The sequence below is a fragment of the Schistocerca nitens genome, chromosome 6, assembly GCF_023898315.1.
Source record: "Schistocerca nitens isolate TAMUIC-IGC-003100 chromosome 6, iqSchNite1.1, whole genome shotgun sequence".
NCBI classification, from domain to species: domain Eukaryota; kingdom Metazoa; phylum Arthropoda; class Insecta; order Orthoptera; family Acrididae; genus Schistocerca; species Schistocerca nitens.
In genome coordinates, this window is record NC_064619.1 from 367,514,516 (window position 1) to 367,541,097 (window position 26,582).

General features: G+C 38.4%; 1 protein-coding gene across 1 annotated transcript in view; it reads right to left on the bottom strand.

Moving 5' to 3' along the window:
• The window catches only part of LOC126263364 (dynein axonemal heavy chain 10), a 1,742,213-nt gene that overhangs the window by 1,441,074 nt on the left and 274,557 nt on the right, over positions 1-26,582 (bottom strand). The window contains exons 12-13 of the mRNA XM_049960456.1: positions 20,959-21,030; positions 1,749-1,893 (exon numbers count right to left, since the gene is read on the bottom strand). Of these exons, the coding sequence (XP_049816413.1) occupies positions 1,749-1,893; positions 20,959-21,030 (217 nt within the window). The remainder of the gene's footprint in view (positions 1-1,748; positions 1,894-20,958; positions 21,031-26,582) is intronic.

Here is a 26,582-nt window from a genome sequence, read left to right on the forward strand (position 1 = left end):
TAGTGCAGCTGGTCATGGCAATGGAGCTGGCATGGCTCCACATCCCTGTTGGTACCTTCCACTACCTCACTACCTGCATGTCTCACAATAGTCCTTGCTGCAAAACGTGGTTATTCAGGCTTTTGACAGATGATTGTATTAATGTTGCTGGACAGTGTATTACATATATTTCATACTTCCTAACCAAAGTGTTCTTACATGATAGAACTTGTAACATAATTCATATCCTGTACAGATGTTAAGCCAGATGGAAGTTCTGAGATAATAATTTGGTCCAGCTGATCAATGTACCTATGGCACTGAAGAGCATGTATTGGGACTTTAATATTAAAATTATCTATTGAGGCTTTGATATCAAAATTATAACAGAAACTGCAGAACTTAGGTGAACACAATGAATGAATGCTCTTACAATAATCTCTGAATGTTATTAACTGTTGAGCAACTCATACGATCGTAACTAACAAGTTGTTGGATGAAAACCTAGCAAAAGAAATATCATCACAGAAAGACACACATTTTTAAAAAGTTTATTTATTGCATTAGTATGTAGTTCACATATTTTAATTATTAAATGTGTCAGATCAGCACATTCTGCACAGTAATACAACAAATGAATACAGTATCGCTTTCTCATACATCTCCATACATAACCGTACTCCATTTGTCTGGATTATTATTTGTTTTCTGATTTCTTTAACTGAAAGTTATTTTGACCATTCTTATAAATGAAAGCAGTTTATAAGATTGGATATCATCAATAGACTGAGCATGAAAACATGGATCACTTCAGCAGGCCAAGTTTATTTGTATATTCTTTGTTATCTATCTTAAGCCTGTAAGTACTAATCCATAATTAATTACTTGTGTCTGAACTCTTATACATATAATATTGTTTTTGGTCTAAGTACAACTGGAATAGCGAGATGTTTTATATAACCCATATTTTTATTTTGTATCATTGTTATTATTCTAATGGTGGTCCAACTTTGTATTTCAATTAAGTTTGTATATTTCAGTGGGAGAACACAAATTCTCACTGGTGCAAGCAGAGAGTGCTTGGGCATTCTCGGTCATGGAGTGGCTTTGGAGGAGGAAAAAGAAATCAGAAGAGTGCTGAATAAGGAGACACTTTTGTAGGCAAAGGATTCAGCAGTCAAGTTTTGTGCAGGTCAGTCTTCAGGTAATGTATTGAGGTAATGTATTTTCTCATACTTAGTTAAATTTTGTGCCAACTGACACTATGACTCCATGAGTTAACATGAATTTCAACAAACTGTGATCATCACAGAATGAACAATGTACATTGCCTAAGTGTGCCTGTCGCTAAATTTCGTCTTAAAGATTTATTTACCAGAAAGTAATAGGTACCTAAATACTGGCAAGTCACAAATTGAATCATTAATAAAAGTAACAACAACTGAGGCCTATGAAACTGTGTTTACTGGATGGGCCCTTGAAACTGCATTTACTGGACTTCATAATACATTTTGATTATGATACTTTCAAACAAAAGACTATGGCAATTAGATGGGCCATCTTTGACATTCTCTAAATGTACTTTCTACAAATACTTTTATCTATATAAGGAGCACAGAAGTTTCTTTTTTTCTTGGAGTTTCTTGCAAATCTAAGTAATTTAGTTAAAATGAAGCAATTGCTATCATTCTTCAAATTAACCTACAGTGATTTGTTGTTAGAACATTGTAAAAAATATAAGGAGTATATAAAAATATCATATTTCTTACCGTAAACTCAACTTCCACAGCAGATATTTCTTTATTAAACTGCCGCATTATATGATCAAATTTCAACATTAGCTGCTTCTGAATGGCTTCTCTCGTTTCTATGTGCTTAAATTTCAGCAGCATATCTAACGCATCATCTGAAGATCTGAAATGAAACTTATTCTGATGTAATGTATCAATGTCAGACATAAATTAATTTAAAGAAATCTTAATCTTTGGGAGTAATATGTGTACCTCCTTATCTTAACTCACATACATAGCAAGAAATATTTGGTGGGCACAAAGAGGAGGATAATGCAAGAAAAAAATATTGTACTTGAGTAGGAATTAAAAACAATTTGATAAGTTACTTTTGGCATCCATTCACAATGAAGAAAGACTGCGGTTTTGGACAATAGATAACAAACTAAAGTTTAAATACTACAAAATTATCAAAAAAGTAATTGAAATGCTACAATTGAAGAAATACAAAAGAATTAATAAAAATAACAGTTTGCACACAGGCATTTGTAATGGGATGGATTTAAGCCAATGACAGCAGGACTAATTTAGCTCAAGGCTTCAACAAATAAATTTTATAAAACTAGAGGACCTAGTTCTTGCTAGATAAAAAAATTATAGCTGATACAAAAATAACAAAATATAACAAAAAAAAGGTCTATACCACTCAGCTCACTGAAACGTCAATGTCAAAGCTTTTTTTAGATAAAATATAGTAGCAATTCACTGTCAAGACAAAAAAAATTACATTTTGCAAACATAAGGATACAGTCTTCCAAATGAAAGTACAATCACAGTTTTCCCATATTTCCATGTAATCTAGTGCCAAGTAATAAAAGTTTTACTCATTAGACACACTGCTCAAAACCTGTAATTTCTTAAGCGTTTTCCCCACTTTGATTGCATATTTTTCATTAATAAGAATTGAATACAATGTACTCAAATTAATTTATGAGATCTAGAGCAAAGCAGATAGTACAAAGCATTACATAAATATTCATTTGTAGCTCAGTTCATAGTTCCATAATCTGAGTAGAAGATGTGACTAACTTGTAACACTGAAACTCATACAATGATAAGCCAGAACACTATGACCACTGCCAACCACGACATTGGATGCAGCCTGATGCCACTGCAGGCACTTTATGCAGCAACAAAAGTATGTATGGTGAGCAGACATGAATGGGGGATCACACTACCAAAAAAAATGAGCTGCAAATGGGGGAATCCATTGAGATAAGCGACTTTGACGAATGGCCGATTATCATTACGCAGAGTCTGTGAACAAGAAACTGGTCGAATGTTCACATGCTACTGTCGTGAGAATCTACGGAAATAGGTAGGATGATAGTGAAACTATCATAAGACGCTAAATGGTTGGACATTCATGACCCTTCACACAAGAGAGGGTTTGAAGGCTTGTCTGCTTTGTAAAGTGGGATAGACTGTGATCTGTGACCTCTCTGCTGAATAAAACAGTGCTGGTGCATGCACAAGTGTTTCTAGATTAGATTAGATTAGATTAGATTAGATTAATACTAGTTCCATGGATCATGAATACGATATTTCATAATGATGTGGAACGAGTCAAATTTTCCAATACATAATTAAGATAATTTAACAACATACTTAAATTAATATAACAACCTTTTTTATTTTATGTGTCTTTTTATATTTTTTATTTTTTACTTTTTTATAATTTTTTTGTTTGTTTGTTTTTTTTCCTTTTTTTCTTAATTTATATCTAAAAATTCCTCTATGGAGTAGAAGGAGTTGACATTCAGAAATTCTTTTAATTTCTTCTTAAATACTTGTTGGTTTATTTGTCAGACTTTTGATACTATTTGGTAAGTGACCAAAGACTTTAGTGGCAGTATAATTAACCCCTTTCTGTGCCAAAGTTAGACCTAATCTTGAATAGTGAAGATCATCCTTTCTCCTAGTATTGTAGTTATGCACACTGCTATTACTTTTGAATTGGGTTTGTTGTTAATAACAAATTTCATAAGAGAGTATATATACTGAGAAGCTACTGTGAATATCGCTAGATCCTTAAATAAATGTCTGCAGGATGATCTTGGGTGGACTCCAGCTATTATTCTGATTACACACTTTTGTGCAATAAATACTTTATTCCTCAGTGTTGAATTACCCCAAAATATGATGCCATATGAAAGCAATGAGTGAAAATAGGCGTAGTAAGCTAATTTACTAAGATGTTTATCACCAAAATTTGCAATGACCCTTATTGCATAAGTAGCTGAACTCAAACGTTTCAGCAGATCATCAATTTAATCTCTCATCAATGGACACACCTAAAAATTTGGAATATTCTACCTTAGCTATATGCCTCTGATTAAGGTCTATATTTATTAATTGTGTCATACCATTCACTGAACGGAACTGTATGTACTGTGTCTTATCAAAATTCAGTGAGAGTCCGTTTACAAGGATCCACTTAGTAATTTTCTGAAAGACAGTATTGACAATTTAATCAGTTAATTCTTGTTTGTCAGGTGTGATTACTATACTTGTATCATCAGCAAAGAGAACTAACTTTGCCTCTTCATGAATATAGAATGGCAAGTCATTAATATATATTAAGAACAACAAAGGACCCAAGACTGACCCTTGTGGGACCCCATTCTTGATAGTTCCCCAGTTTGAGGAATGTGCTGATCTTTGCATATTATGAGCACTGCTTATTTCAACTTTCTGCACTCTTCCAGTTAGGCATGAATTAAACCATTTGTGCACTGTCCCACTCATGCCACAATACTTGAGCTTGTCTAGCAGAATTTCATGATTTACACAATCAAAAGCTTTTGAGAGATCACAAAAAATCCCAATGGGTGGTGTTCGGTTATTCAGATCATTCAAAATTTGATTGGTGAAAGCATATATGGCATTTTCTGTTGAAAAACCTTTCTGGAAACCAAACTGACATTTTGTTAGTACTTCATTTTGATAGATATGTGAAGCAACCCTAGAATACATTACTTTCTCAAAAATTTTGGATAAAGCTGTTAGAAGGGAGATTGGACGGTAATTGTTGACATCAGATCTATCCCCCTTTTTATGCAAAGGTATAACAATAGCATATTTCAGTCTATTAGGGAAAATGCCCTGTTCCAGAGAGCTATTACACAGGTGGCTGAGAATCTTACTTATCAGTTGAGAACAAGCTTTTAGTCTTTTGCTGGAAATGCCATCAATTCCATGTGAGTTTTTGCTTTTAAGCAAGTTTATTATTTTCCTAATTTCAAAGGGAGAAGTGGGTGAGATTTCAATTGTATCAAATTGCATAGGTATGGCCTCTTCCATTAACAGCCTAGCATTGTCTAATGAACACCTGGATCCTACTGTATCCACAACATTTAGAAAATGATTATTAAAAATATTTTCAACTTCTGACTTTTTGTTCGTAAAGTTTTCATTCAATTTTATGGTAATACTGTCTTCCTCTGCTCTTGGTTGGCCTGTTTCTCTTTTAATAATATTCCAAATTGTTTTAATTTTATTATCAGAGTTGCTGATTTCAGACATGATACACATACTTCTGGATTTTTTAATAACTTTTCTTAATATAACACAGTAGTTTTTATAATGTTTGATAGTTTCTGGGTCACTACTCTTTCTTGCTGTCAGATACATTTCCCTTTTCTGGTTACAAGATATTTTTATACCCTTAGTAAGCCATGGTTTGTTACAAGGTTTCTTATGAATATATTTAACTATTTTCTTGGGGAAGCAGTTTTCAAATGCATTTACAAAAATGTCATGAAATAAATTATATTTTAAATTGGCATCAGGTTCACGGTACACCTCATCCCAGTCTAACTGCTGTAGGCTTTCCCTGAAATTTGCAACTGTTAAATCGTTGACTGAAAGTACCACTTTGGAGGACTGTTTAGTATTGCTGAATGGAGCTATGTCATATATTGTTACTAGCTGTGCACCATGATCAGAAAAAGCATTCTCAACAGGCTGAGCATTTATCTGGTTAAATTTATCTTGGTCTATAAAGAAGTTATCTATCAGTGAGCTGCTATCCTTTACCACCCGAGTAGGAAAATCAATAACGGGTGTCAAATTGAAAGAACCGAGTAATACTTCAAGGTCGTTTTTCCTATTACTCTCTTTCAGAGAATCTACATTGAAGTCCCCACAAATAATAATTTGCTTCCCCCTGTCTGACTGATAGCACAACAAGGAAACCAAATTTTTCAGAAATAGATGAAAATTTCCTGATGGGGACCTATATACAGTTACAATTATAAATGTGCCTTTATTTAATTTAAGCTCACAGGCACATGCTTCTATATGTTTCTCTACACAAGACATTTTTGTTTCTATACTTTTTGCACAGTGATAACTTTTGACATATATGGCAACTCCTCCTTTCTCCATATTTTCTCTCATTACATGTGCAGAGAGCTTATATCCACTTACATTTACCTTATCCATATCAGTAACAATGTGATGCTCAGACAGGCATAGTATATCTATTTCATCCTCAGCTTCTAAATCTTCTAAACAAACCAGAAGCTCATCTATTTTATTCTTTAAACTCCCAATATTTTGATGAAATATACTTACATTATTTTTAATTATACTTTTATGAGAACCTCTCCTTATTCTAACATTTGCAGTACTCTCCTGTCTGAGTTTCTCATTGTGCTTAGGCCTAGATCCTATACCAGTGGTCACGTGGTGTTCAGAGAGGCAGATTATGTCAACTGGGTTGGGTGACTTTAATTCATCAATGCAATTACCTAGGACTGAGATACAACTTGGTGGAGATAAAATTTCTGGTGATTGGTGACAATTTATAATTGACAGCTGTGACCGGTGATCCAATGTACTAGAATTGTATTGTTTAATTTCTTTCTCAAACTGAAGATTTGTTTCAATCCTGACCTCTCGTAGAACTTGACATCTTTCTGTCTTACCTATCCTAAAAAAGGTGCTGCTCCAACACCTGTAACCACTGGTATTTTACCATTCATGGCAGTGCCTCCCCACCTTAAATTTCCTGCTATTACCCCAGCCAGTTTCCCCTTCCCTTTCCTGTTGAGATGTAGGCCGTGCCTGGTATAATCCCACCTACTGAGAGAATCAACAGAAACCACACCAATATGAGCCCCCGCACCTGACCCAATGCAACATTGGTGTGTCTCGATGCCGACGCAATCTTTACCAGGTCACACTCTATACTGTACCCAGGATCTCTGTCGATGCTGTTCCCTGGCCCTCCCACAATAACCACGGTGTCTTCCCTGGTAAATCCTTTACAGAGTGAACCTAAATCCTCTGTCACCTGATCCAGACTAGCACTTGGTTTGAAAAAAATTGTGACCTGGTATTCTGGTCCTAATTCCTCCTGCAGAAGTTGGCCTACACCTCTGGCATGAGAACTGCCCAACGACAAAACTTTCTTCCTTTTCGATGACTTTCCTACATTCTTTTTCAATTTCCTATTGAAAGTTTGTTGTGTCCTGTCTACACCTACCTCTGCTTGAGGCTCATCAGTTTCTAACTGAAGCAACAGGTCAAACTTATTTTTGACATTCACCACAAAACTGTCAGACTTAGTTCTAGGCCTGTTCCTTCTGTTACCTGTTACCACTTCCCACCTCTCTTTGCCCTTCTCCCTCCTTAACCTGTCCAGATCTTCCCTAGCCTGATCTAGCTCAGCCTGAAGGGCAGCAATTTTCCCCTCCTGTTCCACTATCTTCCTATCTCTGCTGCAAATCCTACAAAACCACTGATGAGCCTGATCCACTTTCCCGACACTCACGCCACTGCAGTCCCCCAGTGAAACAAACTACTGCATCCATCACATCAAACCCCAGAACTAACAATTCTACGGCAAGTCAGGCACTTCTCACTCATGGCAAAAATAATACTTTAGCTAGAATAAATCAATTAAATTACCAAAAATCAAAAAAAGACGTTACAAGAATTAAGCCTATTCACAAATGTATATAAGCAAGTTTCTGATTTAAAATTCCGCTGTTTTTCTGAGATCTATATTAAAACAATGAAGGTATATGCTATTTATTATACAATCCTGGAAATGGAAAAAAGAACACATTGACACCGGTGTGTCAGACCCACCATACTTGCTCCGGACACTGCGAGAGGGCTGTACAAGCAATGATCACACGCACGGCACAGCGGACACACCAGGAACCGCGGTGTTGGCCGTCGAATGGCGCTAGCTGCGCAGCATTTGTGCACCGCCGCCGTCAGTGTCAGCCAGTTTGCCGTGGCATACGGAGCTCCATCGCAGTCTTTAACACTGGTAGCATGCCGCGACAGCGTGGATGTGAACCGTATGTGCAGTTGACGGACTTTGAGCGAGGGCGTATAGTGGGCATGCGGGAGGCCGGGTGGACGTACCACCAAATTGCTCAACACGTGGAGCGTGAGGTCTCCACAGTACATCGATGTTGTCGCCAGTGGTCGGCGGACGGTGCACGTGCCCGTCGACCTGGGACCGGACCGCAGCAACGCACGGATGCACGCCAAGACCGTAGGATCCTACGCAGTGCCGTAGGGGACCGCACCGCCACTTCCCAGCAAATTAGGGACACTGTTGCTCCTGGGGTATCGGCGAGGACCATTCGCAACCGTCTCCATGAAGCTGGGCTACGGTCCTGCACACCGTTAGGCCGTCTTCCGCTCACGCCCCAACATCGTGCAGCCCGCCTCCAGTGGTGTCGCGACAGGCGTGAATGGAGGGACGAATGGAGACGTGTCGTCTTCAGCGATGAGAGTCGCTTCTGCCTTGGTGCCAATGATGGTCGTATGCATGTTTGGCGCCGTGCAGGTGAGCGCCACAATCAGGACTGCATACGACCGAGGCACACAGGGCCAACACCCGGCATCATGGTGTGGGGAGCGATCTCCTACACTGGCCGTACACCACTGGTGATCGTCGAGGGGACACTGAATAGTGCACGGTATCCAAACCGTCATCGAACCCATCGTTCTACCATTCCTAGACCGGCAAGGGAACTTGCTGTTCCAACAGGACAATGCACGTCCGCATGTATCCCGTGCCACCCAACGTGCTCTAGAAGGTGTAAGTCAACTACCCTGGCCAGCAAGATCTCCGGATCTGTCCCCCATTGAGCATGTTTGGGACTGGATGAAGCGTCGTCTCACGCGGTCTGCACGTCCAGCACGAACGCTGGTCCAACTGAGGCGCCAGGTGGAAATGGCATGGCAAGCCGTTCCACAGGACTACATCCAGCATCTCTACGATCGTCTCCATGGGAGAATAGCAGCCTGCATTGCTGCGAAAGGTGGTTCAAAAAATGGTTCAAATGGCTCTGAGCACTATGGGACTTAACATCTATGGTCATCAGTCCCCTAAACTTAGAACTACTTAAACCTAACTAACCTAAGGACAGCACACAACACCCAGCCATCACGAGGCAGAGAAAATCCCTGACCCCGCCGGGAATCGAACCCAGGAACCCGAGCGTGGGAAGCGAGAACGCTACCGCACGACCACGAGATGCGGGCGCGAAAGGTGGATATACACTGTACTAGTGCCGACATTGTGCATGCTCTGTTGCCTGTGTCTATGTGCCTGTGGTTCTGTCAGTGTGATCATGTGATGTATCTGACCCCAGGAATGTGTCAATAAAGTTTCCCCTTCCTGGGACAATGAATTCACGGTGTTCTTATTTCAATTTCCAGGAGTGTATATTTCACTCGATGGAATGAAAAAAAGGACAATTAAATGAGATACTTTAAGTCTGATTCTCCAAAAACATTATGAGAATTAGGCCTATAAACTAATGTATATAAGCAAGTTTCTGGTATAAAGCTACGTGGTTTTTCTGAAATCTGTATTAAAACAATGAAGTTATACGCTATTTACGGTAGTTTACTTATTTGTTACCAAGAAACTAGTTAAATTACCGTGAAACACGAAACAAACACGTTTACAAAATTTAAGCCTAAGCGCGATTTCGCGAAGTTACGATATTTTTCATGTTTTCTGAAAAACTACGCAAAGAAAAGTCAAACCTTTAACGGCAAGACTAAACGATACACTAATGCACGTATTTAATTTGTTGTCGGAGTTAAACTAAATTATATTCCTGTCTAAATCACTTAACTTTCTGGAAATAGTTTCGGGCATCACTTACTTGGCGGCCATCTTGAAATCTAATCACACCATTCATTGTACATTGTTGAATGTGGAGCTCCGCAGCAGACCACCCCTACATGTTCACATGTTGAACCAACGACATCTTCAATTACAATTGCTGTAGGAACATGCCCATCGGAATTCAACCATCAATCAATGGAAATGTGTGAGATCTTCAGGTGAATCAAATTTTTGCTACACTAGGTTGAAAACATCATCATCAAGGCGAATGGTGGCTTGAAACATGCAGCGGACCTTGGACACAGGCTGGTGGTAGCAGTATTATGCTATCCCATGGAACCCATCTGGGTTGCTATCAGGTGGCATCACTGCATACACAAATCAGCGGCTCATTATTTACACATACTATATGACCTGTGCATAGACATCTAATGCCACATACCTCCACAAACCTATCACAAACTTTCAGATTCCTGATATGCAGAATCAGTGATATATTTTGTTTCAAAGATGGAAAAGCATATTACTTAGAGGGTGGTCATAATGATTTGGCTCATCAGTGTTTGTAATATTCATCCATAGACCTATCTTCACTGGATAGCAGTAAGAAATGTAACAGATTCTGACTTGTTGAGTAAAATTATTAAACTATCTCACTTCAGAAAAGGATCACATAACAATGTTCTCCAAAAGACCATTTCCTGATGCAAATAACACTGTAGGTACCACATTTAGTTCTGAACACTATTTATCAGTAAAATGCAAAACTTATCCATCTCCTCATGCAAATAACACTGTAGGTATCACATTTAGTTCTGAACACTATTTATCAGTCAAATGCAAAACTTATATCTTTCCATCAGAATGACACATATTATAATGTGATCCGTACCTCTACTAAAAATTTATGTACCTTTCATTTTGCAGATATGCATATATTAGTATAATTATGTCTTATCAAGTAGGAGTACATACTAATACATTGTAGAAATGGACTATATGAAGAAACTGGTGATAATAAACAGTAAAATGTTTCTCAACAAAAACCTTCTTCTGGATTTAGCTGTTTTATGAGAACCAAATGTAGCAGTAAAATGATAACTTTTTTTTTATTTTAATGTCTGCTCTCATTTAAAAACCATTATCATAATGGAAGCATTTGAATTCAGTGTGTTCTGGATGGACAAATCTTCCATAGTGACTTTTTATAGGCTTGGAATTCAAATGTAACAGAAACCCATGAATTGCATGAAACTGCTTCTCCTGATGTTGATGTGTAATTCCAATAGCACATGTTATCTAAGTGTGTTATACAGTACATGACATCACTATGAGTTCAAAGCTCTTAAAAATTGGTATGTGCAGATATACACAATACACAAATAATATCATTTAAACAACATGTAAGAAAGGTCAGATATTTGGAAACACAAGGCACTGAATGTTGGAAAAAAGTAAAGAAACACCACAAAAAAATAGTTGGTCTAAATTTAAATTTCACTATGGATCCCAAACAACAACAAGACTGTTTTACTGACTATTTGCATCAACAGGTAAGTTGTGAAGCAGGTAAGTTGTGAAGTACTTTAGAGACAGTCATATGAAACATGTGCATACATTTAAACAGTTCATTTTAGACTGTGAGATGTTGGTAGAGAGAGCTATGCATGTGTTACTGGCAAAGATACAAGGACTGGTGCAAAATCATGCAAAGTATATTTTGCATGTATAATTAGATAAGGGGCTTAGAATTACGTATCATAGATTTTCCTGCAAGGAAAACACCCAATCCATTTTATGCAACTGGAAAAGATGCAGCTATCAGTAACAACATGGCTGCCTAATACAAATATCTACAGTTGAAGAAATTGTAATGAAAGACAGAAAAAAATTAGTTCAAAATACATTAGGAGTAAAGATCTGTGCACTGAAAATTTGGCAAATAATCAGTTCTCAAGGAGTATTAGGTGTTTCATTTAATGTCAGAATATCTTTCAACTGCTACTAAGTAATACTGTACCAGTACCAAGTGACACAATAAAGCCCAGGGCAGTACAATTAAACCTGTAATGCTAGTGAGGATACAGGAACAAGAGTACCAAAGTTCCAGCCTGACGAATAAAAATAAAATGAAAACAACATTAGTGTGAACTTACACAATGCTACTGATAAATTTTTGAATGAAACAGTTCCAGTGTATCTATCAACAAGTCTCAAAATGTTTTGGTCACAATTAATATTTGTTACCAGGCAAAAATTGCTTATTCACGTAATTAATGACAACACCAATGGTGCCACTACAAATGTCGAAACTCTTAATGTCTCTACCTTTAGCTTTGACTTAAGAAGGCTAAACTAACGATCCCCAATTATGCAGTTGCAAGGATGGCAGAATGAAAGACAAACATATAACTTTTTAACGTAAGTATAGTGTGTTAGCTGTAAGATGACTGACTGCCAGAGGGAGTTTCAGGCAGTAGAGGAAGCACAGACTGACACAGGTTGAAGCGCCACCTGCCTCCTGCAGTGCAGGCACCTCAATCTGCACTTCATGTTTCCCTGAGAGCTGAAGTATTGCACAGAGATAAAATCACGTAAATTTTGTCTGTAACTAAAATTTAAATCATCTTATGTATTGATATGTTTAATAACAATCACAACTGCAATAATTACATACACTTATCACAAAGAAAGAAAACAGTCCAAAATGGAGTGAAGTACTCAACAGTAACACAGCAAGCTACCTGTCTTTCGGTAATGTTGGCTGCAACCAAAAATAAATGATCACTGACTGCAGCTTTCTGACTTCTACCTATTCAGTTCTAGGGAGCCAATTAGCCAACCTACAGTAAACACAATGTATGTTGTTTGTAAACCACAACCACCAATGTCTATTACAACTGATAATGAAAGGAGAATGAAAACTAAGATGACATTTCTACTCTTCAGTAGAGTGTATTCTCTATGATATTCAACTATAGAATTCATAGTAAGATGATGATGGAGCAGGGCTGCAAATAGTCTTACAACAAACTGTTTAAGTCTTATCTTCAAAGAAATTAACCTTATGTTATTTCGATCAAGTGAAAATGATTGAATGGTGTCACAAATGGACACAAATGACTATACAATAAATAAAATGTGGTGTAATTTCTTGAAATTTAGCAGGATAATGAGTTGAAATACAATTAACATGTAAATAAATTATCATAAAGATCAGTTCCCTATGTTTAGTACTTAGAAGTATGACTCATTGTATTGTCTGAGAGGCCATGGTGTTGACGTATTTTCTGTATTTTTGTTTACTGTAGTCTAACGGAACAGTTTTCCGGATCTCTCCAATTAAACAAAAAGGAACCATTCTTGTATCAAATGTGACTGGTAAGAATATTGTTAAAATTGAAAACTGTTCATCTCGTAGAGGCTTCTACAAATACATGGAATTCTTGCACCTACTTTCCAGTACATTTACTTCTTTATGCCATTTGTTGCTGAGTGTAAAAAGTATTTTTAATCGAATCTGGTTTACACACTTACAATAAAATGTGAAAATAACTATACAGAATTTGCCTCCTTCTTTATAGTTCAAAAACACGTTCTGTATTCTCAATGGTCTTCAGGGAACTCTCATCTAAAATTGGAAATTCCAACAAAAACAAAAGAAAATAAGGACATATCTCCCAGAATGAATTTTCACTCTACAGCAGAGTGTGCATTGATTTGAAATTTCCTAGCAAATTAAAACTGTGTGCTAGACCAGAAATAAAAATTGGGATCTTTGCCTTTTGCAGGGAAGTGCTCCACCAACTGAGCTGTTCAAATGTGACTCAAAGACACTCCCAAACAGCCCTACATCTGGCAGTACTTCTGTATGTTTTCTCTTAAGCTAATGCGGATGTTGGTCTGAAAGGGCAGCTCATGAGTCATCCTTGGATAGCCCATTCAGCAGAGCACTTCCCTACATAAGGCAAGGAACTGAGGTTTGAGTCTCAGTCCAGCACACAGTTTTAATCTGTCAGGAAAATTTAATAACATATCTGATTCACCACACCTAAAAATTATTAGGTTATCTAGTAACAAAACTGAAGCAAGATGCTCATTATTGGGTTATTCAGACTGAAATATAACTTCCACAGTTACATAATATTGTAGAATCCGATACAGCAGTTTATATGCAGATTTTTTTGTCTAAAGCTTCTCTTTTTAGGAATGTGATATTTTTATATGCATTTCAGTAGATGGTTAATGTACATGATGTTGCTATTAAGAATCTTTTTTTTCCTATTTGAAAAAGTTAATAGTGCAAAATATAACAGGCAATCAAATGAAAACAAGACAAATGGAAAAACCATAACTGTTAATACATTTATCTGAATGAGATGGTCAAGGCCTCAATGGAAAAATGTTTGCAGTGGCCTAAGGAACAATGATTGTACCCAGGCATGTACTTCTTCATCTAAAGTAAATCCATGACCATGAGTGTCTTCCTTCATGGCTCCAAAAATATGGAAATCACATGGCGGGAGATTAGGATTGTATGGAGGATGTGTAAAGGCGTCCCAGTGCAACTTCTGCAGCATAGTCAAAACGCCCTTCAATATGTGGGTGATTGAAAGAAGGTCATCATATTCTGTATTCTGAACAGTGTTAACATATTTAATGAAAAATACATGTGCCGTGGATGTGTGTGTCAGTACAATACCCCTGATTTCAAAGGCATTCTTTGGAAATGTCAATAGCTCTCTGATATTTATGACACTGTACAGAAATATGTTGCGCATTAGACTACTGAGAAACAGTACATCATTAAATAATACTAGACCATTCATCTCATATAATGTTTCAAATGTTTGAGTTGCTTGCCAAAGCATTTATACGGGGGTGGTTATAATTAAACTGACAGTGTTCCAAGCCCGCCCAGGACTCCAGCACCAGGTTCAAATGTGGAAGGACAGACTGGCTGAAAATGGACTGCACCTCAATGTCCAGAAGACAGAGTAACTAGAATGTGGCTCTCAAACCAGAGGCACCATAAGTATCGGCAAAGAAGACGTGCAAAAGACCAGGCATTTTAAGTACCTACGGTCTGTCATCACCTCCGGCTGTGACACAACTCTTGATACTCAGATGAGGGGGAATGCAGCTTGGCTCAAGTGGAGACAGGTCACTGGAGTCCTCTGTGATGCCTCAGTATCTAAAGGCAAAAGTATATAAGGAGCAAATGTTACACACCATGGAGATGAAGATACTTCAATGGTCCATGGGGCTGACACAATGTGACCACACAAAAAATACAGATGTCCGGCAAAGGTTTTGTGTCGCGCCAATCACCGAAAAAGTGAGGGAAGCCCGTCTCCGCTGTTACGGCCATGTCATGAGAAAGCAAGACAACTCAGTCACAAAAATAGTGCTCCATATCAACCCAGGAGGAACAAGAGCATGAGGAAGACCAGCCAAGGGATGAACAGACAATGTCAGGGGAGACATGAACAATGTAGCAAAACAGCAGACCCTGCAAGTCAGGATTAATGCTTGGAAAGAGAGAGTGAGTGTTCCAAGTACTGCAGTGCAGGTGTGTGTGTGTGTGTGTGTGTGTGTGTGTGTGTGTGTGTGTGTGTGTGTGGAGGGGGGCAGGGGGGGGGGGGGGGGGGGGAAGGCCATGTACTTCCTGACTGGCTCACCCAATGACTCATCACTGCCCAGCCCAAACCACTAACGATAGAAAGTTGAAATTTGCAGAGGGTGTCAATCTTGTACTATTGATGTCATTCGTGAGCAGATTTTTCGAAATTCCACCCCTAAGGAAGTGAAATGGAGGATGAAATGTGCACGATTCAGGTGATTTTGTAGCTAGATCTACGAAAATTACTATTTGGTTTCTTGATCAGAAATAAAGAACTAAGTGTTTCAGCATTTTTTGAAATTTAACCAATATGGCAGTAAAATAGTGGATTGAAGTTTTTGTAAATAAATCATTATTGAAGAATGACTAAAGTATTTTTAAAGCTAGATCTATGTAAAGTAATTGTTTCAGTGTTTTAGGAAATTCAACCAGAAGGAGGTGTTTTATGAATTGTTTCATTATGAAAGCATTTTAAAGATAAATCTATGAAAATCTGAATTTGGCTTCTTGGTTAGAAATAAAAAATACATGTTTCACTTTTTTTTGGAAACTGAACACCTACGGAGGTGAAACAGGGGATGAAATTTTTTGTCTGTGTTTTAAATTAAGCACATTGTAAAATGAAACTCTCAACGATTGTAAACAGCAGCTGATAACAATGTTTGGACTGTCCTTCTTCAGTGGCTATAATGGTAATGTGACTATTGAACCTGCATTGGTTTGATGGTGGATTATAATGTGTATGAAAATAAACAATTCAAATAGTAAGAAATCAAATTAATGATTAGATTTCTCAACACAAGAAGACTTAATGCATATATAAAGTCCTTCAGTTAACGTCTGTCTTGGATTCTTCAAAAATATGTAGCTGTGGTAGTTATATTTCAGTCTGGATAATGATGAGAATCTTTCTTCAATTTTGTTCCTTGATAACCTAATAATTTTTTGCTGTGGCTAATCAGACAATTCCATAAATTTTCCTGGAAGATTAAAACTGTGTGCTGGATTGAGTCTCAAACCTCAGTCCTTTGCCTTATGTGGGAAAATGGAGAAACTATCCAAGGATGACCAATGAAAGAGTTGGAAACAAATAAGATACCAGGTCTAGATGGCATCCCATTATGGTTTTACAAAGAGTCTCTATGGCATTGGCTCCTTACTTACCTTGCATTTATCATGAATCTCTTACCCATCACAAAGTCCCAAGTGACCGGAAAGAAGCACAGGTGACTCATGCATCTAAAAAGAGTAAAAGAGCGGACCCACAAAATTACAGACGAATATCCCTAACATCAGTTTGCTGCAGAATCCTTGATCATATTCTCAGTTCAAATCTAATAAATAAACTCATACAAAACTCAGATTGCCCTTTTCTTGCATGATATGGATGGAGGACAATTCACAGATACCATATTTCTAGGTTTCTGGAAAGGAACTAACCCAGCAGCCCACTGCAGACTGTTAACGAAGGTGCAGGAATGTGGAATATGTTCCCAGATATATGAGTGTCTTGAAGACTCCTTAAGTAATAGAACCCAGTATGTTGTTCTCAACAGTGAGTGTTCATCAGAGACAATGGTATCATCAGGAGTGCCCCAGGAAGTTTAAAAGGACTATTGCTGTTCTCTATATACATAAATGATTTGGAAGACAGGGTGGGCAGCAATCTGTGATTGTTTGCTGATGATGCTGTGATGTAAAGTAAGATGTCGAAGTCGAGTGGCTGTGGGAGGATACAAGATGACCTAGACAAAATTTCTAGTTGGTGAGATGAATGGCAGCTAGCTCTAAACATAGAAAAATGTAAGTTAATGCAGATGAGTAGGAAAAACAAACCCATTAGATTCTACAAGTATCCTGCTTGACACAGACACATCATTTAAATATTTGGGTATATGCTTGCAAAATGATATGACATGGAATGAGCATGTGAGGACTGTGGAAGGGAAAGTTGACTTCAGTTTATTGGGTGAATTTTGGGAAAGTGCAATTCTTCTATAAAGGGGACTGCATATAGGATGTTATTGTGACCTATTCCTGAGAATTGTTTGAGTGTTTGGGGTATGTATCAGGTCAGATTAAAGGAAGACATCAAAGCAATACAGAGATGGGCTGCTAGATTTGTTACCAGTAGTTTCAAACAACACACAAGCATTACAGAGACACTTCAGGAACCCAAATGTGAATCCATGGAAGTGAAGGTAATATTCTTTTCAAAGAATATTATTGAGAAAGTTTAGAGAACCTCCATCTGAACTGACAGCAGAATGATTCTACCACCACCAACATACATTTTGCATAAGGACCACAAAGACAAGATATGAGAAATCAGAGTCCATATAGACGTATACTGACAGTCTTTTTTTTTTTTTTTACCTCTCTACTTGTGAATGTAACAGGGGAGATGTCCAGCAGTGGTACAGAATATCGTCTGCAGTGTCCCATACAGCGGTTTGTGAAGTATGTATGTAGATGTAGACCTGCCCTTTCAGCTCAACATTCACATTAGGTAAGAGAAGAAGTACTGACAAATATAGGACTGTGAGGGCATGTCATTGAGTTGCATATGAGTAGCTCTGTTGGCAGAGCTCTTCCAGATCTAAAATTTGAGTTCTGGTCCAGTACAGTCTTAATCTGCCAGGAAATTTCACAACAATACACACTATAATACAGAGTGGAAATTCATTCTGAGGGATGTATCCTTATTTTCTTTTGCATTTGTTGGAATTTATCTCTAGTGTCTACAACTGGTAAGGTAACTATGGAACCTGCATTGGTCTCATGGTGATATAATGTGTATGGAAATGAACAATTCAAATAGTTAAAAAATCAAATTAAAGATTCAGTTTCTCAACACAAAAAGACATAATGGTACTGAAATTGAGTAACTTTGGTCTGTGTCAAGTTACAAAATGCTTTGTTCACATGCCTTTGTGGCCAAGGTCATTAATGCACACTTGTTCGAAGCTGCTCAACTTGTAGTTAGATAGCCTGAATCTTTGTGGTGGATGACATTTACACTGGCAGTACTGACCCGCAAGGGAAGGAGAGACAGTAGCATAAAGTTCCTGATCACCAGGCTTTGTTCCAAGGTTCTGGATTAAATTTCCTTCCTCTCCACAGTCAGGAAGTGAAGTTATGTCACTCTGTTGATGGTGATCCATCTGCTGGATGGGGACATCAAGCTCAGTGGTTCACTTGATGCTATTCAAGATGCTATTCCATCATCCACATACAATACAAACATAACCCTACATTGCAAACAAACAAACACACACACACACACATACACACACACACACACACACACACATCCATTATATGAACCTGCACGCTACAAATACACATATGACACAACTCTTACATACCTGCAAGGAAATGGGCACACGTGCACAGAACCCCTATCCCCCTGTGGAATATTCCATCCAACAGTGGCATATGACTTTTACATTTTTTTTAATGCTTTGTTCAAAGTATTAGATAGTAGTCTATGAGAAGCAGCAGTGGCTTTTTGCAAATTAGCAGTTTTACTACCACTGTTCATATATAAAGGTGATCTAGGAGTAATTCTCATCATCATCAAACAATGGAAAATCCAGGGTGGAATGTAACAATATTATGAAAAGGATAGTTGCTACTCACCATATAGCACAGATGCAGAGTCACAGATAGGCACAACAAATGTGACAGTCTTTTTGTTGTACCTATCTGTGACTCAACATCTCCACTATATGGTGAGTACAAACTATCCTTTTCATAATATTGTCTCATAATCATCAGTGTGAGTAAATTAGTATTACTCATAATTTGTTGATAGCATACTTTACAGAAGTATCCAGTGGAGGCTGCTATTTTTTAATGTATTACCTTATTTGTTCCACATTACTGATGCCTCTTCTTTATGAGATTTTATTGAAACTTTTTACTGTGCAGTTTCTCAAAACAACCTTGTAGCTTACCACTGTTCACAGCCAAGGTTTTCATATAAATTACGTATGCATGGCAATAATTTACAAATCAGAAGGGAACCACAAGTAAACATATATATGAGAGCGCAAAGTGGACACATGGGAATGAACAAAGTACTAACCATATATGACAGGGTAGTCATAAAGTTTTAATCATCACCTTTAGACATTCCCATGCCACAGAACCATAGCATGCCAGTAGAGGAACTAAAATAAAATGTCATAGCCCACTGACAAAGTGCAGGAAGAGGATTAATGCTGCAACTATCCATACTGAGTTGGTGGAAATGTACAGCAACAATTCACCATTGTATAGCATAGTGATTAAATGGTACATATATTTCCAGTATTGAGCAACAAGTCTGAATAAGAAAGGACAATGTGGCAGGTGATATCTCAGTGAATAATTGTGAAGAACAACAGAAGTGGAAGTCCTGGTACTCAAAGAAAGACATAATCAACCATGTCTCTGTTTTCAGAATCTTGCACAATATTTTGATTGTGACAAAAGTTGCCAACTGCTGGATTACATGACATACACACCCACTCAAACAGTCCGTCAGTCTGAGGACACAGAGTGAATGTTGCAGTCATATCAGGCCAATCCAAGATATTTCTTTAGTTACCTAATCCCAATAGAGATGTGCTGAGCGTACCACTATGACTATGAGATGAGGGGACACAGCAAGCAGTGGTATGTGGGTTCACCACCACCAAAAATGGTGGAGACCCAACCATCATCGAGCCATTTGACACTGTTTTTTAGGACTGCCATGGTGTGATGCTAACAGGTTATGCTTGTAAGGGGCAAACAGCCACATTAGGCTACTACCTAAACTTGATGAGGTTATGGGGGGCTGCCAAGATAATGTGTCAAGGCATGGATTTCCAGCTCATTCCGCACAGGACACATTCACATGTACTGTTTCTTTGGGCTACCAAACATTACCTCCTCCCACCATAATCTACTAACAAGGGACCCACTGACTCCACTGTTTTTCCCCGGATGAAGAAGCCATTATATGGCAAGCACTTCCAGCACAACAAAAAACTGATTTTCAAAGTGCAATCTTTACCAAAAATGCAGCTCCTACAACCAAGATGTCCCCCAAGTCAGGAAAAATGTATTGCATTGAATGATGAATATGCAAAGAAGGATTTACACTGTCACCAAGTTTCATAGTTGCAGTTGTACTTTATTTTTAGGAGTAACTAAAACTTCTGGACTACGCCTGCTAGTAGAGAAGTTTTGTCTTATTTAGAGCACAAACAGCTACTTTGTTACAAATTATCACTATTTCTCAGTTAAGAATTTATGCTTCATTTAAATATGCCGCATTCAATTTCCATAACTTATTACTCTTCAGTCACTACCCATTGCCAATTTTTTGGTAAAATTGTTTGACCTTACTCATGCATAGTTAACGATATAAACATCAATCTCTTGTTTCATTCAAAATGAAAATAAAATAATTTTTAACATCTCACCTCAGAATCTTGAAGCATTCATCAATGAAATATTTTGCTTCATTCTCCAGTAGCTCTACCTCCTTATAGAAACTGCAAATGGATGAAAAGTACCTTTTTAGATGCACAGACATGGAAGTAAATGATAAAATGCACAGTCACAACCACAATTATCATCAATGCAAAGAACATCCCTACTGCAGGAATTGTGACAGGACATATTAAATGAATGAAAAATTATCACATACTTTCAAATATTTTACTTATAATTAAATATGTAACTCTCAAGAGCCAATTTCATTATGTGCATAGCTGTTTCAAGAAGTAAAAATTTTTCCCTCATAGAACACACTCATCACTACCTCAACATTGTCAATCATTGACGTTTTCTTTAGGTGAGAAGAGCATTCAGCCATACAGTATCTCGAGTGTAGTTTAATCATTTTGTCAGATGTAGAAGTAAATTCGGGTGTTCCCCATGTAAGTGTGTTGGGACCCTTGCTGTTCATGTTGTATATTAATGATTTGCAGACAACATTAACAGTAAAATTAGGCAGTTATCTATAATGAAGTAGTATCTGAGAGAAGCTGCATAAACATCCCATCAGATGTTGTAAGATTTCAAATCGGTACAGAGACTGGCAACTTGCTTTAAATGCTCAGAAACGTAAAATTTTGCACTTCACAAAATGAAAACACATAATATCCTTTGCCTATAACATCAATGAGGTAGAGTTGGAATTGGCAACTTGTACAAATACCTGGGTGTAGCACTTTGTAGGGATATGAAATGGAAGGATCACATAGGTTCAGTCATGTGCAAAGCAGGTGGTAGACTTTGGTTTATTGGTAGAATATTGGAGAAGTGCAATAAATCTACAAAGGAGACTGTTTACAAATCACTTGTGTGACCAGTTCTAGAAAATTGCTGAGGTGTGTGGGACCCATACCAGATAGAATTAACAGCCAATACTGAATGTATACAGAGAAAGGATGCATGAATGGCCACAAGTTTCTTTAGTCCATGGGAGAGTCTCACAGAGATACTGAAGAAACTGAACTGGAAGAATCTTAAAGGCAGACATAAACTATCCCAAGAAAGACTATTATCAAAGTTTCAAGAATCAGCTGCAAATGATTACTCTAAGAATATCCCGCAACCCCTATGTATCAGTCACATACAGGTCATGAGGATAAGATTAGGATAATTACTGCACACACTGAGGCATTCAAACAATCATCTTTCCTATGCTCCATACATGAATGGAACATGAAGAAACCCTAATAACTGGTACAATGGGATGCACCCTCTGCCATGCATCTTAGTGTGGTTGGGGAGTATATATTTAGATCTAGATGCTTAAGCTCAGCCAAACTGATCCAGGAAGGTAACGTCAGTGCCATTAATGAAGAATCCTGCTTCCCTACCATTATCATTTAACCACCAGAAAAATTTACTATTCAGTGATAAATTGGTCCTGGCTGGACCAAGGTGCAGTGTTGGTGAACATTCACTATTCTGAATAAATTTTAGGGGTACTCTAGTCTGAAGTGGTGCAAGGCAACAAGCCAACACACTGTGAAACACTATATTGACACCAGGGATCATCTCTCCATCAGGCAGCACTCATACAAGATGTCTCCAGCCAAACTAAAGGTACTTTAGAAGGTAATGAAACAAATCCTACCTCTGTGACAGGAAACAGAGAGTGTCAGCAGGAAAGAGTTCTATATTATGTTGTTAGTCATCATCCAATTCAATTGGGAATTAATTGCATCTGGTATCCCATATTTTCTATATCAGGGCCCTTACTTTTTATTGTCTGTATTAAGGAACTTTCACCAGTAACATTGGCACATATAAAGTTAGTTTTGTTTGCAGATATACAAATACTGCAATAAATAAGGAATCTAGTATAACTTTAGAAAAGCTGGTTATTGAAAATATCAAGGTTATATTTATATGGTTCCTAGCCAATTCGTGCCACTACAATTTGAAAACACACACTATAGGCAGTTAAAATTAAAAGAGATTTTCCTCAAGCATGTGCCTAAATTTTGACAATATGCAGACAGAACAATCTGACTATATTAAATTCTGGGGATTGCACCTTGATAATGAATTCAGTCAGCCCCCCTCCCCTCCAACCAACCATGGACCTTGCCGTTGGTGGGGAGGCTTGCATTTGTGTCCCTCAACGATACAGATAGCCATACCGTAGGTGCAACCACAATGGAGGAGTATCTGTTAAGAGGCCAGACAAATGTGTGGTTCCTGAAGAGGAGCAGCAGCGTTTTCAGTAGTTGCAGGGGCAATAGTCTGGATGATTGACTGATCTGGCCTTGTAACACTAACCAAAATGGCCTTGCTGTTGTGGTACGGCGAATGGCTGAAAGCAAGGGGAAACTACAGCCGTAATTTTCCGCGAGGGCATGCAGCTTTACTGTACGATTAAATGATGATGACATCCTCTTTGGTAAAATATTCCGGAGGTAAAATAGTCCCCCATTCGGATCTCCGGGCAGCGACTACTCAAGAGGACATCGTTATCAGGAGAAAGAAAACTGGCATTGTACGGATCGGAGTGTGGAATGTCAGATCCCTTAATCAGACAGGTAGGTTAGAAAATTTAAAAACGTAAATGGATAGGTTAAAGTTAGATATATATACAAAGACAGTAACTTGTTCTCGAAAGAACAGTTATTGTTGATGACCGTGCAGCTTTTCTCTGAAATAAATGATGACTAACTGACAACCTCAGCTGCTGATAGGTGTTGTTGTTATACCTCGATGTGGACAGCTGAAAATGTGTGCCCCGACCGGGACTCGAACCCGGGATCTCCTGCTTACATGGCAGACGCTCTATCCATCTGAGCCACCGAGGACACAGATGAATAGCGCGACTGCAGGGACTTATCCCTTGCACGCTTCCCGTGAGACTCACATTCCCAACTGTCCACAATTCTACATATGTATTGTACCTTTATAGACATTTGCCCACCCACTCATTACTCGCGCACGCGCTGGCGATTCCCGTAAGAGTTAAGGCAACCTGTGCGCATTCGCACAGACAAAGGTCAACGGCTGGGTAGCCTTTAACTATATATACAAAGACAGTAACTTGTTCTCGAAAGAACAGTTATTGTTGATGACCGTGCAGCTTTTCTCTGAAATAAATGATGACTAACTGACAACCTCAGCTGCTGATAGGTGTTGTTGTTATACCTCGATGTGGACAGCTGAAAATGTGTGCCCCGACCGGGCTGTCCACATCGAGGTATAACAACAACACCTATCAGCAGCTGAGGTTGTCAGTTAGTCATCATTTATTTCAGAGAAAAGCTGCACGGTCATCAACAATAACTGTTCTTTCGAGAACAAGTTACTGTCTTTGTATATATAGTTAAAGGCTACCCAGCCATTGACCTTTGTCTGTGCGAATGCGCACAGGTTGCCTTAACTCTTACGGGAATCGCCAGCACGTGCGCGAGTAATGAGTGGGTGGGCAAATGTCTATAAAGGTACAATACATATGTAGAATTGTGGACAGTTGGGAATGTGAGTCTCACGGGAAGCGTGCAAGGGATAAGTCCCTGCAGTCGCGCTATTCATCTGTGTCCTCAGTGGCTCAGATGGATAGAGCGTCTGCCATGTAAGCAGGAGATCCCGGGTTCGTGTCCCGGTCGGGGCACACATTTTCAGCTGTCCACATCGAGGTATAACAACAACACCTATCAGCAGCTGAGGTTGTCAGTTAGTCATCATTTATTTCAGAGAAAAGCTGCACGGTCATCAACAATAACTGTTCTTTCGAGAACAAGTTACTGTCTTTGTATATATAGTTAAAGGCTACCCAGCCATTGACCTTTGTCTGTGCGAATGCGCACAGGTTGCCTTAACTCTTACGGGAATCGCCAGCGCGTGCGCGAGTAATGAGTGGGTGGGCAAATGTCTATAAAGGTACAATACATATGTAGAATTGTGGACAGTTGGGAATGTGAGTCTCACGGGAAGCGTGCAAGGGATAAGTCCCTGCAGTCGCGCTATTCATCTGTGTCCTCGGTGGCTCAGATGGATAGAGCGTCTGCCATGTAAGCAGGAGATCCCGGGTTCGAGTCCCGGTCGGGGCACACATTTTCAGCTGTCCACATCGAGGTATAACAACAACACCTATCAGCAGCTGAGGTTGTCAGTTAGTCATCATTTATTAAAGTTAGATATAGTGAGAATTAATGAAGTTTGGTGGCAGGAGGAACAAGACTTTCCATCAGGTGAATACAGGATTATAAATACAAAATCAAATAGGGGTAATGCAGGAGTAGGTTTAATAATGAATAAAAAAATAGGAGTGGGGGAGAGCTACTACAAACAGCATAGTGAACGCATTATTGTGGCCAAGATAGACACGAAGCCCATCCTACTACAGTAGTACAAGTTTATATGCCAACAAGCTCTTCAGATGATGAAGAAATTGATGAAATGTATGATGAGATAACAGAAATTATTCAGGTAGTGAAGGGAGACGAAAATGTAATAGTCATGGGTGAGGAAACATAGTAGGAGAATATGGATTGGGGCTAAGAAATGAAAGAGGAAGCTGCCTGGTAGAATATTACACAGAACATATAATCTCATAATTACAAAGGATAGTTGCTACTCCATAATTTAATCATAGCTAACACTTGGTTCAAGAATCATGAAACAAGGTTGTATACATGGAAGAACCCTGGAGATACTGGAACATTTCAGATAGATTATATAATGGTAAGACAGAGATTTAGGAACCAGGTTTTAAATTGTAAGACATTTCCAGGGGCAGATGTGAACTCTGACCACAATCTATTGGTTATGAACTGTAGATTAAAACGGAAGAAAATGCAAAAAGGTGTGAATTTAAGGAGATGGGACCTGGATAAACTGAAAGAACCAGAGGTTGTACAGAGTTTCAGGGAGAGCATAAGGGAACAATTGACAGGAATGGCGGAAAGAAATACAGTAGAAGAAGAATGGGTAGCTTTGAGGGATGAGATAGTGAAGGCAGCAGTGGATCAAATAGGTAAAAAGACTAGGGCTAGTAGAAATCCTAGGGTAACAGAAGAGATACTCAATTTAATTGATGAAAGGAGAAAATATAAAAATGCAGTAAATGAATCAGGCAAAAAGGAATACAAACGTCTCAAAAATTAGATTAACAGGAAGTGCAAAATGGTTAAGTAGGGATTGATAGAGGTCAAATGTAAGGATATAGAGCCATATCTCACTAGGGGTAAGATAGATACTGTCTACAGGAAAATCAAAGAGACCTTTGAAGAAAAGAGAACCACTTGTATGAATATAAAGAGCTCAGATGGAAACCCAGTTCTAAGCAAAGAAGGGAAAGCAGAAAGGTGGGAGGAGTATGTAGAGGGTCTATACAAGGCGATGTACTTGAGGACAATATTATGGAAATGGAAGAGGATGTAGAAGCGGACCTCGGGGAAGATCAGTTTGGATTCTGTAGAAATGTTGGAACACGTGAGGCAATACTGCCCATACGACTTATCTTAGAAGAAAGATTAGGGAAAGGCAAACCTACGTTTCTAGCATTTGTAGACTTAGAAAAAGCTTTTGATAATGTTGACTGGAATACTCCCTTTCAAATTCT